This window comes from Lagopus leucura, unplaced genomic scaffold (assembly GCF_019238085.1).
Source record: "Lagopus leucura isolate 7727_CA_CO unplaced genomic scaffold, USGS_WTPT01 Super-Scaffold_100001, whole genome shotgun sequence".
Lineage (NCBI taxonomy): Eukaryota > Metazoa > Chordata > Aves > Galliformes > Phasianidae > Lagopus > Lagopus leucura.
The window spans coordinates 6570960-6586646 of record NW_024962262.1 but is presented as its reverse complement, the minus strand read 5'-3'; the positions used below and the strand labels follow the sequence as shown (position 1 = coordinate 6586646).

Below are 15687 nucleotides of genomic sequence, written 5' to 3'. Positions count from 1 at the left end.
CATCAGATTCTAAAAATAAAAAATTAAAAAAAAAATCAAATCATCTTCTACTACCAATTTTACATCAAACTTATTAGATCAAAGGGAGCGAGAGAAGGGGAAAATACCTTCTGTAGGTTTGGTATAACTAATTTGCCATATGAATTGCCACTGTCTCTCTTAATTTTACATATGTGCACTATAAAAGATAAATCAAAAGAAACAAGTATTTTCATTTTTACCTCAAATATCTGTGCAAACTGTGTCTCTTTGCTAGAAAATATTGCATTGATGCAGTGAATAGCATACTTGGCTTGACGAGGAGGTCCTTTTTTGGCTTTATGATGCAACACTGGAAGCAAAGCACTTAAAAAAAAGAAAGAAAAAAAAACACATACCTCCTCAAAAATGGATATCTTTAAAACTAACAAAAACCACATACATACATATATAGAACATAACACCTCAGTAAAAACTCTATTTCTCCTGGTTTTGGCAATTTTCTCAAAGAAAGGGACCACCACAGTGGCTTCTATTGATAAAATCTCACGTGGCAAAACAAACATTTTACCTCCGCATACAAGGTAATACAAGTATTCATTTGAGAAAACTGACAAATATTTTTATTATAGAAGCACAAGCTACTAAATGCTTTAGTCTGCACATCCTCATCACTCTGTAGATAGATATTAAATAGCAAAGAGCATTTTTATATTGCTGTATACTTAATACAGAAAAAAGTGTAAGTGATTCTGAAGGGCAATTATACAAATTATACTATTACCTAGCACTTCTTTGCATATATTTCACCTCTACACTTCTACACAAAAAGTTACCTTAAAGTCATTTAAATATTTCCTGTTTTATCTGAAGTAATACCGTCTTGCAAAAGAATGCAGTATAAACCACACCATACGAAGTTAAAATGAGAAAGTCTATAATCCCACGTAATTAAAAACACTACTCATAATAACATATACAACTTACGATCTTATATGAGGAAAGTCTTCTTCAATTTTACTTCCTGTATTTTTGAAAATTTGTAACGCAGCTTCTGCCACTTTTTCATCATCCATTTTCAAGCAAGCCAGAAGAGATTCAAAAGTTTCAGCTGAATGGAATGAGATAGGATGTGTAAATGAAAGTACCTGTAAACAAACAAACAAAAGAACAACATGTTATTATTTTTCTTAAAGGTCCACTTAGCCAAAACGCTTCAGTGAGAGTCACTTTTTGGCCACTATTTTGGAATATTTTTACTATGCTGCCCGTTTCTGACATATGACTTTTTTTTTTTTTTTCCCCATCTCTTAAATGTCTTTATATCTTATCAGTTTTACTGCATTTCACAGTCTGTTATTTCCTCTCCTGCTGCTGTAAGCATACACATTTCAGAGGCTACACCTATATTACCAAGTACTGGCTCAGAGCAGAAGCTGGTCTTCAGACAAACAATTTCTAGATGAGGGAATTTAGAGTACACTCGCAAAATTTGCAGATGATACCAAGCTGGCAAGAAGTGTCATTTGCCTGAGGGTAGGAAGGCACTACAGAGTGATCTGGACAGACTGGATTTCTGCACTGAGGCCAAAGGGATGAAGTTCAACAAGTCCAAGTGCTGGATCTTGAACTTTGGCCACAACACCACCAAGCAATGCTACAGGCTTGGGACAGAGTGGATGGTAGACTGTGTGGAGGAAATGGACCTGAGGGTGTTGGTCAATGCTTGGTTAAAAATGAGCCAGCAGTGTGCCCAGGTGGCCAAGAAGGCCAGTGGTATCCTGGCTTGTATCAGAAACAGTGTCGCCAGCAGGAGCAGGGAGGTCATCATCCTTCTGCACTCAGCTCTGATGAGGCTGCACCTCAAGTACTGCATTCAGTTTTGAGCCCCTCACTACAAGAAAGACATCGAGGCCCTGAACCATGTCCAGATAAGGGCAACAAAGCTGTGAGGGGTCTGGAGCACAGGACTTATGAGGAGCAGCTGAAGGAGCTGGGATTGTTCAGTCTGGAGAAGAGGAGGCTCAGGGGAGACCTTATCTCTCTCTACAACTGTGTGAAAGGAGGTTATGGTGAAGTGGGGGTCAGCCCCTTCTCCTGCATAATTAGCTAAGACTAAAGGGAATGGCCTCAAGTTGCAAGAGGGAGGTTCACGTTGGGTAGGGTTTGCTCTATTAACTGAGCCTCAAGAAAGATTACATATAGTAAAAATAGGTAGACCATTACCAGTGTATGTTGAATTCAGAATAATGACAGTGTTATACTCATACACAAGTACAGTTCTAGAAGTACTACAAATGATGTTCACAAACCACTGAATTCACACTCTAGTAATAAAAAAAAAATCAGCAGTTGATATCATAAATGTAACTACTTTTGAATTCTAGAAAAGCTTCTAAATCATTTCTAAAATAACCTTATATTTTGAGGTTATAAACTCATATATCAGAACAAACAGAATCAAAACCAAACCAGTACTCTTCCAAACAACCACCACAATTCTTATGACTAAATTACTAATTGCTAATTACAAAGTTATCTTAATAAAATTATTATAGAAAGTTTTCACACGCTTATGGACAACCAAGAATACACTTGCCTTAAGCAACTCAAGACCTGCTCTGATTGCCTGGTCAGTAGGCACACCCTCATCTTCATCATCAGCTGTTCCATCTATAGATTTGTTTACTTGCTTGATAAGGGCACTGAAGAGAAAAATAAAATCACAGCCTTGCATTTACTGCAACTCCATTCTGTTTGACTGCCTTCGTAAGTTCAAGACACACATTTTATTTAATAAACTTAAGACCCATAAAACATAAGCCTATTATAAAATAAATACAAGTCAACTACATAAATTATCCAACTTTCCTCACCTCCCATTAAGCATTAAGTTAAAAAAAAAAAAAAAAAAAAACATTTATCATGACTTAATCAGTAAAAAATAAATTACTCTGGAATGATGATCCAAGTAAACAAACAATTTGAGAATTAAAGTAACAAATTCAGGTTAGAATTATGATGAGTTTACTAGTTCCTATGAATACTTAAAAACTAATGTACAATAACCATCAATAACAGTAGTAGGCAAACAACTATTAAACAGCTGTTCAGGAAATTGATGAGAAATTTGACAGACTTATCTCCTGCACATTTCTCCTTGACAATAATGTTTGTTTTTTCTTACACTGTACCCTAGGAAGGCAAATGGCAATTATCCAAATGCTCCTGTGAGTGAGTGCTATAAGGCAACTTTCCTGCAAAGGACTGAACAAAATTCAGAATACTCCTTCAGTAAATTCTGTAAAGGATATTTATAATCACTGTGAGCAAACCAAGAAATAGATCTCCTATAAAGATTCTCATTTTTTTATGCACCTAACAGGACCAAAATAACTACCTGTCGGAAAATAAAACAATCTGACAGTCTCAAAAATGAAGAAAAAAAACTAAGTGAGAAAATTTACAAAGAAAGACCAACTCAGCAGCAAAACTAAAAATACTTACTCCCCTTCTCTTCTTGAGAGTCAGTCAGCATGCACACAGTGAAACAAACATTACAGCTTACCACATTCGGCTATTAAACATACATTTACATACATTTCATATTGCTTTTGTGATGCTTTTTAATGTAATTTCAAATTTGAAAGCAAAAATCTTGCTGTACTTTATCCAAGATCAAAAGAAAAGTTGTGTTTCTGAAAGATTTTTTAAATGAAATCTCAACAGCACCATTACACTGTGTACCTGACTGAAAAACTCAGGTAATTACAAGTCAGTGACTACAGTTGGAATTAGCAGAAAGGAATTTACCAGTATTTAGAACTAGTTTTCTCTAAAATCAGTACCACATATCTCAAATATATCTGTTAAATAATTATTTCAGCAATTACTTTTTTCACTGTCATAAATTCATTGGCTCACTTCTGCTTAAACACTTGGTGCCGCATCACCACAACCTTTACTTCATCAGCTAAATTACTCAGTCTGTGGTGCTATGAGCTAATATTCTGGATGAAAATTTTTAATCAAGTTTTCCAATTGCCATGGATAGAAATTTCCTTTTAAATAAGGCAGTCAATTGCAAACCAAACTTCCCCCATGAGTAATAAATCTACTTTTTGCTGACAGTTTATGCCAGCTGTGATGAATGACAAACAATTGTGTAGTTACACTCTGAATGGGGAGACAAAATCCTTTAGCAAGGAAAAACAAGAAAATACAGCTGGTCAGTAGGCCGCAAAATTTCCCCTCCCATAGTGATTCCATTATTGCTTGTGCTTAAAGGCAAAATTAGAAATTCTAATTTCAAATTACGTGATCTGCAGTCCACAACATGCTCACAGAATTACCTGATGGATTCAGTATCAATGTGCACAGGAGCAATTCTCTCAAGAAGAAACTTAATCATCTCCAAGAAAGGATTTGTTGGTTGTTTTGGGTTGCCCAACTTCTTTGTAATTTCCCTCTGCAACATAAGTTTCAGTTATGTTTATAACCAATTTATTTCTCAAAACAGTGAGGTATGCTAAGAGCTATTCTTACCACACATCCCTCAGCCTGTTTGCACGAACATGTTGGGCTAACAAGCATTTCTAATTGGCTTCTTATTTTTTCATCATCTTCTAGAACTTGTGTGAATTTCTTCATGAAATCCTGAGCTTTTCCTGGATCAGGAAGGTTTCCTTAAAGCATGCAAGAGAAATTACTATTTATTTTAGTAAATATTAGGACTGTAAGTTACACAAGTTTGAAACGTCTCACCAATAGAATTTCTGCATGTATTTGAGTTAACCAAAAAGAGAAGAAAAAGCAACAAAACATCTGAATGTGCAGATATACCTACAAGGAGACTAATTTTCAAACGCTTCTATACCCATAGACCCCTGATCATTTCTTCACCCTTCACTTGTTTTCCCTTTTGCTTCTTAACAGTCGTCCCACATGAACACAGTGTACCTTGAGCAAGTATACTTGGTCACCTAGTAACAGCTGAAACTAACCACAGCAACAATATAAAGCCTATCATCCACAGAGAAGTACACTTTGTATACAGATAAGTCGATAAAACAAGCAAAAAAAACTCAAAAGCGCATTTTTGCTAAATTATTCCCCTTAAATCTAAACTTCACAATGACTTATGATGTCATAATCAACATTACAAAATGCATTTCTTAAGCCTCGCATTAATCTTATATTTATATTTCATATTTTAACAAGACAATTTATTGACAAAATATATTTGTACACTACGTCAAATGCTTCATGATTTTGGTACAGTAGATGTTAAGCAAAGTTGACATAGAAAATAGCATACGACTATAGGATCACAAGTTCAAAACAAATTCTACTAAATATTTGTTTTAATGTATGTTTTTTTAATTATTTCTTGAAAATGAAATAAAGAACTACAGCAATCAGAACTATTACAAACTGATCAGCTTTTATATTTATATATATAAATTAAATAAAAGAAAATAGGATGTTGGACACGGCCAACCAGGCAGCATGATTCAGGCAGCCCTTTTCGGTTTTTGGCCAAAACAACAGTTAGATTTTTTTTCATCCTAAAGTTTTTTTTAAAACCAAAATTTGAGATTTGTATATTAACTTCTTACTGGTTGTAACATCATTGGCACAGCAAGCTGGGGGGAAAAAAGCACTGCTTCTTTTGTTCTCCTGCCTTCTCCCTCATTTCCCCCAAGAGTTTAAGTTTTCCAGAAGTTATTCCATTTCCAAAGTGCCCAAGTCTCCAACTATCAGAACCCAAACTCTTTTTCATTCTCTCAACAACTCTTACAGTAATCAGATCTCAGAAACAGGTAAGGCAATATGTAATTTAGTAGGTTAATCAACATCAGTTAATACACAATAAATGCTGAAGGACACAATAACACTACGTCACCTACATTTAAAATTAATCTACAGCAGTTAGAAAAGTAGCCAAAATGTCAAGTGATAAGCTTCAAGAATACTTTCTACAGTATGTAATTCTGCTTACAGTAGATACTTCAATTGACTTACTTGTTATTACCATCACTTTTGAGAATATAGCTTTACTGCTGGCATCTGTCTGCAAGTCAAACAAAAAAAAAAAGTAAAATTTTTAAACAATATATTTCTACTTGAAAATGGAATTAGCAAGAATAAACAAACAGAAATATTCCATTGCTATTTAATGAGCATTTTCAAGTAACTCTGAAATCTTAACAAGGGTCAGAATTGGAGCCTGAATGAAAATTCAAGCTTATAGCAATAGAGCCAAGAGTTTATCAGGTTCCAAACCATAAAGCAAAACCACTCTTTTGTCCAGTGACTTTTTTTTTTTTTCCTGAAAGAGCATTCTTAGTGGCATAGATTACTAAATCTGCAGAAGTATTCATAAATATATGTAAGTAGTATCCATCAAGGGCTAGAACTACTTAATTTGTTCTCAGGACTATCATTTTAATGGGAACACAGCCACTCTTTAAGATTTTTCATGGAAAAGTATTTAAGGTTAAAAAGAATAGTGCTTAGCAACTACCACTGCTAGAACTGTCTTTTAGAGAGCTTCCTTTAGAACAGACAAGCCTAAAGATCACAAACAGGGAACAAAGACAAAGACAAAAAATTCTTCATATCAAAGTACTTAAAATGAGGTAAATGAAGACTGATGGTGGCTCTTTTCATCAGCTTCATCACTGAGCGACGGTGTTGCAAGACACTACCATCTTCTTATGGAAGATCCAAAATTATTACAGAGCAGAGGAGAAACCATCAAGACAAAGGTGAAAGTCAAATCCAGGGATATCCAATTTCTATTTTCTTAGGGCAATTCAATATAGATTTCAAACACGGTTCAAATAAGCCAGTCAGCTTTGGAGGTAACACTGCTATTTATTACAATAACTTGGGCTAACACATTAAAGTGCCTGCTATGTGCAGGGTCACCAACCAGCAGACCAGGCTGCCCAGAGCCACATCCAGCCTGGCCTTGAATGCCTCCAGGGATGGGGCATCCACAACCTCCTTGGGCAACCTGTTCCAGTGCGTCACCACCCTCTGTGCTGTATGTAGATCACAACACTTTTTCAGTCTCCTCAATCATGTTTGTTAAACAATAGAGCTTGCACTGGGGAAAGCAGTGGGCAATAAAAGAAAAGAGCCTCAGGGGGTGGGGAAGGAAAAACCCTGAAGAGTTTCACTAGACATCAAAATGATTTTCAAGAATGGGGGAAAAACAGTAGACTGGAAAATTCAAAAGACCCATAATCACAGAATAATTCGAGTTGGAAGAAACGACTGTAGGTCACCTGGTTGAAGTGCCTACTCAGAGCAAGGCCAACTTAGTTTAGGTTTTGCACCAGGCCTCACCTGGCTGTGTTTTTAAGTATTTACAAGGATGAAGACTTCACAGCCTCTCTGAACAAATTGTTCCCATATTTTATCATCCTCAGAGTTTAATTTCTTTTCCTCCTCATTATCTACTCAGAATTTTCCATTGGCCATTTTTTACACTGCTTCGTGTCCTACCCCAGGATATCTCCAAGCTCTTCCAGTACGTACACTTGCCATATGGAGAAAAAGTCAGCAATTAAGGTATTGTAACTAACAAATGTAGAAATCAGACCAAAGTGAAAAATTTATGTATGGTAACATTAAGTTACCTTCTGAAAGACTGCTAGTTCATTAGTTTTGCTTTGTGAAATAAAAGAATTGCTAGACTCCTGAATGACAATTTCCATTAAAAAAAAATGTTTTACTACAGTCAGCTGAGCATCTTTATTGGGCATAATTGGCAAAGGGCTGCTGGAATGACCCGGGCAGAATAAGGTGAGTGACTGCCAGTGCCAGACACAGCAGGCTTCAGCCAGCTCAATACTCAGCAAAACCAACCTATCTGCCAAAACTGGTCAGAGGAGGCCACAGTACCCACGTGGAAAAATACGAAGGAAAGGGTGGTAGCTGCTAGGGATGAGAAGCCAGGCAGGAAGGACAGCAGGGCAGAAGAGATCTGAGCAGGAGCAGAGAAATGTGAGAGGAGGACAGGTGGAAGGGTAAGAGCTGCCAGAGCAGGGGTGGAAAGGAGAAACAAGGAGAAGGTATGAGTGACTCGAAAGGAACTGCAGCCAGTGGGTGCATCCACGGCACAGCAGTAGGAAAAGAAGTGAGCAGCAAAAGGAACTGCTACATCTACCATAGCAGGCAGCAAGGAGACTGGAGACCATGAAGCTGGAAAGAGAAGTGTCTGAGGGGAAGCCTAAGGGGGTTTTGCTAAGTGTTTATTTGTTTGCTTTTATTTCTGAATATCAGAATCAATAATCAAAATTGTTAATTGATAACAAACCAAATTCAGCAATATTCCATCCCTCAGCACTGTGTTCTCACCCCTAACTCTTTCAATTGAAATGCAGAAAATATTAAGCAAACTCAGGTATAGTATTACACCTAAGTTGATTTAAATTATACTAAAAATATAAAAAAGTAGATTGAAATTATTTCAGTCATCACTTAAACATGAGGAAGTGTTACTTATTAGCAATTACTGCATTTAGAGTTCAGTGCAACGTTATAGCACGTTTTAAATGCACTCAACACTCAACATCATAATTTCACTGCCATCAGCTTAACTACAAAAGGACTGAAGCAGTACGATTTTAATAGGTCTCCTATGTTCAAGATAGTAGTACATCCAAGTAGACACTAAATAATCCACAACTACACTTGTGTAAACACAGCTACCCTCTCATCCTGTTCAGGTAATTTCAGCAAATTGATAATTCAGCCATAGAAGTGCAATTATGTTTTAATAAATACACATAGAGAACATAAAAATACTGGAAGATATGAATATGAGCACAGCAACACTTCAAATTTTTTTTTAAATTTTATTTTTAAAAGCCTCAAATTAAAAAACTTTTACCATTAAAGTTGCTATGCTCACATTCTAAATGAGCCCCAGAATTCCATCTTTTTTTCAAATGAGAATGTGCACATACAAGTAAAACAAATCTAAAATTTACCTTGAGAATATTCTAAACCTTCTAGGACTGTTTATTTTTCTTACTGAGCAAATTTCTAAACAAAGATTTCCAGTGTAGTCTAACATTTCCAACATAGCATTTAAGAAGCTTACAAGAGAGAAGAGGAACACCCAACCTATTGGGATAAAATATATTTCTTAATTGTTACTGAGTTACATAAAAAAAAAAAGAAATCAAAATTTCAGATACGTTTTCTTAATTGCTCAAGTTGGTAGTTAAAAATTATACGTTGTTTTTCCTCTTTCAGGAGCCAGAACAACCCTGGCAGATGTAACTCAAACACTGGCAGCACGTATTTCAGCATCAAATCTCTGGCATAATTTTTAAAGAATTTCTTACAAACATCTCTCTCTTCACTCCTACTGACAAAGGGCATTGCACATCTCTTACTGCAAGTGTAGTCTAACAATCAAAATATTTTCTGTCATTAAAAAGGATCTTGAGGAACACTGGCATTAATGTAATTAAAACAGGTTATATTTTAACTAAAACATATTCACTGTGGAATAAAGACAAATGAAACTTACTTTTGGTTGTTTTATTAGGTCAACCAAATCTTTTACTTGATGTCGTAGCAGATTCTGACATTTCCACATTTCATTCAATGCTCTAAAAATTAAAAAAAGAAAAACAAAAAAAAAAAAAAACAGAACAGAAAAATCAAAGATGATGGAAAAGAGAAGGAGAAAGTTTTCTAAGTCTCCCATTCATTAAATAGCATAACATCTAACAAGAGCCTTCACATTTTTCTCAGTGTCAGACTCAGGAAGGTGCCTGTCATCCGAAATTTTATCACTGTGTGAGCAAACTGTAAACGTTCCCTAAAAGAATAACATGGAAAATTTAATTGACGGTATTATACTGGAATAAAGAATGATTTCAAACATTTAGCTGCACTGCCTTTAAAAGTGGGTAATAACTGGTATCTGCCTTGTAAAGAACTTATTTGTACAAGACCAAAGTCACTCTTCCAAAGACGTTCAAAGAAGCATGCTAAAGCAGATATTTAAGATTTTAATCATCAAAACAATTCCCAGAAAGCACCTACTAGGTGTCCAAAACTGTGAAAAGCAGGCACGATTAGACTTGTAAGGGATGCATTAGAGAGAGTCTACATAAGTGAAAATTAGCATGCTTCCCAGGAAAAATAAGTCATCTTTAAACAAAAAGTAAATCACCATTTGGATTTAAAAACTTGTAGAATCCAAAAGGAAAAGTCAGTCCCATTTAACTGAATATACTACATCTTCCAAATACATCCTGCAGCATATGAAAACTGTAGAATTCAAAAGCTATTTATTGTCTGAAACATCAAGTACAGAAAAAATGCCATTCCACATTTAGTTTAGCCCATACCAGAAATTACTACAACAGTAACTTCTTATTACTATGTTTTTAATTTCAGCGTTACAACATTGTATTATTTTTGACTACATTATACAGAAAATGCAGGGCATCCAAACACCCAGTACTTCAATGCTGTAGTTGCTTTTTAGCCATTCTATGACATTATCTACCATACGTGAAGAAATACATTTGATTTTTGAGCAGCTGGAAACTACGAAATGAAAAATGAAGTAAAAAAATCAAGGAAATTCAATCAAACAGCAAACATTAAAGTAGCAAAACTGTCATTAGTCTAATTCACAATTTTAAGTCGGAGAGGGCAAATAATTGTCTTCTATAAACGTAATTGTAAGTAAAATGCATATGTAAGGAGAAGAGGCAAGCAAGCAATTTCTTCCCACTCTTAAGTCATCTTGGCTGCTAAAATGAGGACTGTACTAATTCCAAAGTTGTCAGATAAGATCTAGTGCTAGTAAATGCCACTAATCTATGCTATCTCTTTTCAGACATAAAAGGACTGACAAGCACACAAGCTTCTTGGCAGCTCTTTGGCACTATTTTTTTTTTTTTTTTTTTTTTTTTAATTTTTAAGTTGTCTATGGTTAAAATGTACCACACCTTAAAAACCACCCTATCATTTTTTCAGACTCTCACTTGAGGGAGCATACTGTAAATGCAATACTGATAGTTTGTGAACTGCTTTTGTATGCTGGCTTAGGCTAATCATAACAATTTAGGACTAATTTACAATAACAACTGTATTAAAAATTATGTTGCATTAAGTAAAAAAAAAAAAAGCACATACTTCACAGCATTTGAATCCAGTGTTGCGTAAAGGTAATACAAACATTTCATTCGTTCATTTGTTTCCAAGTTGTGAGGGACCATGTACTGAGCAAAGATGCGTTCAACAAGTAATCTGAAAGCAAGAAATTGACCTCAAATTGTTAATAAGTTCATTCAGAAATTCTCTAGAAATAAGTTCTGGCATATTAAGATTCAAAAGCCTCAAGGTGAGGCCACTTAACTTTCAGTAAAACTCATCTCTAAACAACAAGATACCTAAGGAAGTCATAATATTGACGTTAGCAGAACATTTATTAGCTGACATTATCAAAATCAGTTACATACATCTAGATAAAAATCAAAGGATGTCTCAATTATCAGCCTAAAGGATTAGTTTCATGGTCTGCTCTTGAGTTGATGCAATGTAAGGGGCTTAAAATAGAAATAAAAATCATGTTGATTATTAGGCATTATCACAAAGCCCAGAAGGAGAACTCAGATAGTAGTCTTGGCTTTTCCCCTACTTCTCCCCAGCCCTTTCCCAAGGGGAAACATTTATCTCATTTCTGTTGCTTCCATAGTGGAATTCCAAGTACATTCACACGGAAATTAATGAAAGTTCCTATTACAACATGGAACATCCTTATTTAGAGACAGAATGAAACAAACTTTAGGTCTGTCAGTTACCAAAAAAGACTGTGAGAAGAAAGAAAAATCACACCCATGTTGCTATCATATTGCAAACATTTAGTCTGAAAGTGAGAACAAAATCCTCATCCTTATGTGCAAGCTTATGTTACTAGAGTCTTCCAACAAGATCAGGTGGTCAAAATCCAAGCTCAGCTAGTTTTAAAAGATCTTGACATTTTCTTAATTTTCTTAAACTGTGAATGAAGATCTGATGTTCAAGACAATTCCTCCTATCTTCATGGTATTAAGGAAATAATTGCTAATTTTGCAGGTGACATTTCTGGAGAGTACAATTTTTTACAAAGCCTTGTGTAGGTTTGCAATGTTATCTGTATTTGATTATCCTATGAAGAACAAAGATCCATCTCCAAAGCCATCAAGATGATATTGATCAGTCAAGGCAGACTAGCTCCCACTATGGGTCCAGAGGAGGGTCATGAAGATGGTAAAAGGGCTGGAGCACCTCTCCTATAAAGAAAAGCTGGGGGAGCTGGTCTTGTTTAGTTTTCAGAAGAGAAGGCTCTGGGAAGACTTCATTGGGTCCCTCCAGTACTTGAAGGGAATTTATAAGTAACAGGGGGATCAGGTTTTTATGCTGTCAAATACTGACAGGGAAAGGGTCAAAGGCCTTAAACTGAAAGAGGGGAAATTTATGTCAGATGTTAGGAAGAAATTCTTTACTCCAAAAGTGATGAGGCACTGGAAGAGGTTGCTCAAAGAAGTTGTGGATGCCCCATCCTTGGACAAGGCCAAGTTGGATGGAGCCATGGGCAGCCTGATCTAGTGGCTGGCTACTCTGCCCATGGCAGGGGGCTGGAACTAAATAAGGTCCTTTAAGGTCCTTTCCATTCTATGATTTCATGAAAATTTGACTGTAGCCACAGAGTATTATGCACTTCTTCAAAACATACGGAATGAGTACCTTGCCAACACTTAAGCTCAAGAGGAAAAACAGATTGAGAAGTTATCACACCTATCCAAAAAAATATCCAGCTTCCAAAAGACTGGCTTACCGGTCATCAATACTGTTTTGATAATATATATGCAGAAGTTTATCTTTGATCCATGATATCTGTTTTGCAGCTTCTTTTCCTGCTTCTGACTGTAACGAATATTTCTTGTATATCTGTGCAAGTCCCATCATAGCTTCTTTCCTCACTCTCCACTTGAAAAAAAGAAATAGTGCCACAATTTAAATTTTAAATTTTAATTTAATTTGAATTTTAAATTTAGCAGTTTAAAATTCAAACCTGAAAAACTCTGGAACTTCCTGATAGGTATTTCCTATTCTTCCTCCAAATAAAATAGTTCATTTTTTTCTTTAAAGTTTGAGTAATAAGCACAATATTTTCTCTTTAGGACAAACACTACACTACATCTATTATGCTAAACGTATCAACATAGGTAAATACTATACGAGCACACCTCTTGAATTTAGAATAATAAGCAATTCAATCCAACACCCTTTCTCACAACCTGTATTGATACTTGAGATTGTATTACATCTGTAGCAGGAAGAAACTTGTCACCAAACAAGAAGTGACAATTTTAAGTTTGCATTTAACAGCCTTACCCCACACTATAACATAAACAGCAAATCTCCTAGCTTTGCCAAATAACCAGACAAAGCTAAACTAAACTTTAAGGCTGCTCACATTTGAAAGCTACTACACTCGCAGTCTTCCAATGATCTAATTAAAATTAAGCAATCCAGCTATCTCCAATGGCAAAACAACTTGCATCAATAATCTGCCATAAATTTTTGAAATTGGTTCTCAAAATCTCTTATGAAATATGTCAGTGTTATAGAAGGGTCCAATTTTATTTTAAAATTATGAAAACTAGACAACTGGAACAAAGAGTAATCAAAATATACTGTATGTTGAAACACAGTTATCATAATACTACAGCACAACGAAAAATGCTGCAGTTCAGTCAGGGGCAAAAGGTGCCTCATTAAATACACTGCTTCAAAAAATTTTTGCTTTACATGAGTTTTCATTAGACATTTTAAAAGTAGTTCAACATTTTTAGAAGCATTACTTTTAAGAAACAAATCCAATTACAATAAGATGCAAGAGAAGAGAAAACACTATTGGTACTAATTATGTCTTACCCGCTTGTCCAGCGTTCGTTCTCTGACAAAATTAAGCAGGTGATCATTGACAAGCAGAAGATCTTTTTTAGCAGCAGTAACTATGGATACGATAACATCGTGCCTTATCGCCTCTTCAGGATCATGGGACCTTACTTTAAGATATTCTAGGGAAATAAAAATAAAATAAGTACTTCATTTTAAGAACACAGCTTCAGCTACTTTTATTTCTCTAGAGGCTACCCCAACTGACAGACGTGGAAAACCATGGACTTCTACAGTTTGGAGCACTGACAGTAAGAAACCACTAATTTTCCTTCACTGGAATGTCTGTAATAAACTTCTCATTTGCTTAATATATAAAACATTTATTATACCTACATTAGCAACTATTATAGTCCAAGAGAATTGGAAGCTGAGTACACAGTGCTAGGAACTTGATACCCACACTATATGCATTTTAAAGCCTTACTTGTGGCTAGAGGCTACTCTCTTCCTGCAGACTCCTATATGCCCTTTGACTTACAGAGCACATTACTTGCACTCCTGAATACAATTTGCTTACTTTCCAAATTGAATCTAGTTCAAATGCTCTAGGAACACTCCACAGTGTGAATCATGTAAGCACAGTAAGCTGAGGCAGATAAAAAAGCATACTCAAGTAAGCTAGATGTTGACTCAGACAAATCCTTATTTACTCAACTTAAAGCAATTTTTCTAGATTACTTTGGCACATTGCTTCTTATTTGTAGTACCACTAATCTTTTCCTATAAACATCTGAAGATTTCTGCTGGTAAGTATCAAATGTTTTAGGAACTTTTATCATTTTAGAAAAGCACAAAACAGATGGCAAACTTCATTTATCTTTAAATGCATTCTAGCTTAACTTAGAAGCACACACTGGTAGGAAAATGCACATAAAAGGCCTTAAGATCACTGTACACAGCACACATCAGTGAAACATTAAGAGCATTAGGAAACACTGAAAATTCAAAGTTTGCTCTAAATAATCAGAAGTTACTGCACTCATTAGCATTCAGTGAATGATCATTCCCAAGCCTCATCTGAAATACCCACCCTTACTTGGTAATCAGCACAAATGTCAAAAAAAGAAAAGTGCATAAGCAACTGAAGTTATGAAATTTTAAAAATAAACAGCTTTTTGAAAAGAATGTTCCACATGAAAATGAACTAAAACAATTGAAGAAGATTGCCATTGCACAATTATTGTCTACAACACCAGTGAGAGAAATTCTTGAACAGTTTGACTGTGATAAGCACTGTGGGAAGAGAAAGGGGCAAGCTACGTTACATTTCTCAGAGGATACCATTAGAGGGGGCACAATGTCTTTCAGCAATTCTAAAGAAGAAAAACACCTTGAAAATACACTTCTGAGAATCTTTACCATTCCCATTAAAGAAAAGTCCTAGGTTAACAATACAATAACTATTATGTGACTTCAGCTTGCACGTATTTGTCTAAACTGGCAAATGCTCAGCAGGCAGGAGGGAAATCCCATGCAATTAACAGCCCCTTAAATCTCCTCCTTAGGGAAGACGGTCAAACATACTACATCCAAAGTGGGAGCTGAGTGATCAGGGGAAGACGCAGTCTTAATGTAAACTTTGAAAAAAGCAATCAATTCAATTAATTGCACTTTTATTCATTAAGACACAGGGGAGAGACAAATACCAAATGCTTTTATCCATGCCACTTGCCTTCCTCCTACAGAGATCTTGAATTACCGGCTGTATTTGATACG

The 15687-nt window shown here is 35.5% G+C and overlaps 1 protein-coding gene across 3 annotated transcripts in view; it reads right to left on the bottom strand.

Moving 5' to 3' along the window:
- PDS5B (PDS5 cohesin associated factor B) overlaps positions 1-15687 on the bottom strand; it is a 103787-nt gene that overhangs the window by 37921 nt on the left and 50179 nt on the right. For all 3 annotated transcript variants that reach the window (XM_042867717.1, XM_042867719.1, XM_042867718.1), the window contains exons 11-20: positions 13945-14090; positions 12842-12993; positions 11158-11271; positions 9533-9614; positions 6004-6052; positions 4525-4664; positions 4332-4447; positions 2579-2684; positions 967-1127; positions 222-345 (exon numbers count right to left, since the gene is read on the bottom strand). In XM_042867717.1, coding sequence (XP_042723651.1) covers positions 222-345; positions 967-1127; positions 2579-2684; positions 4332-4447; positions 4525-4664; positions 6004-6052; positions 9533-9614; positions 11158-11271; positions 12842-12993; positions 13945-14090 — 1190 coding nt within the window. The remainder of the gene's footprint in view (positions 1-221; positions 346-966; positions 1128-2578; positions 2685-4331; positions 4448-4524; positions 4665-6003; positions 6053-9532; positions 9615-11157; positions 11272-12841; positions 12994-13944; positions 14091-15687) is intronic.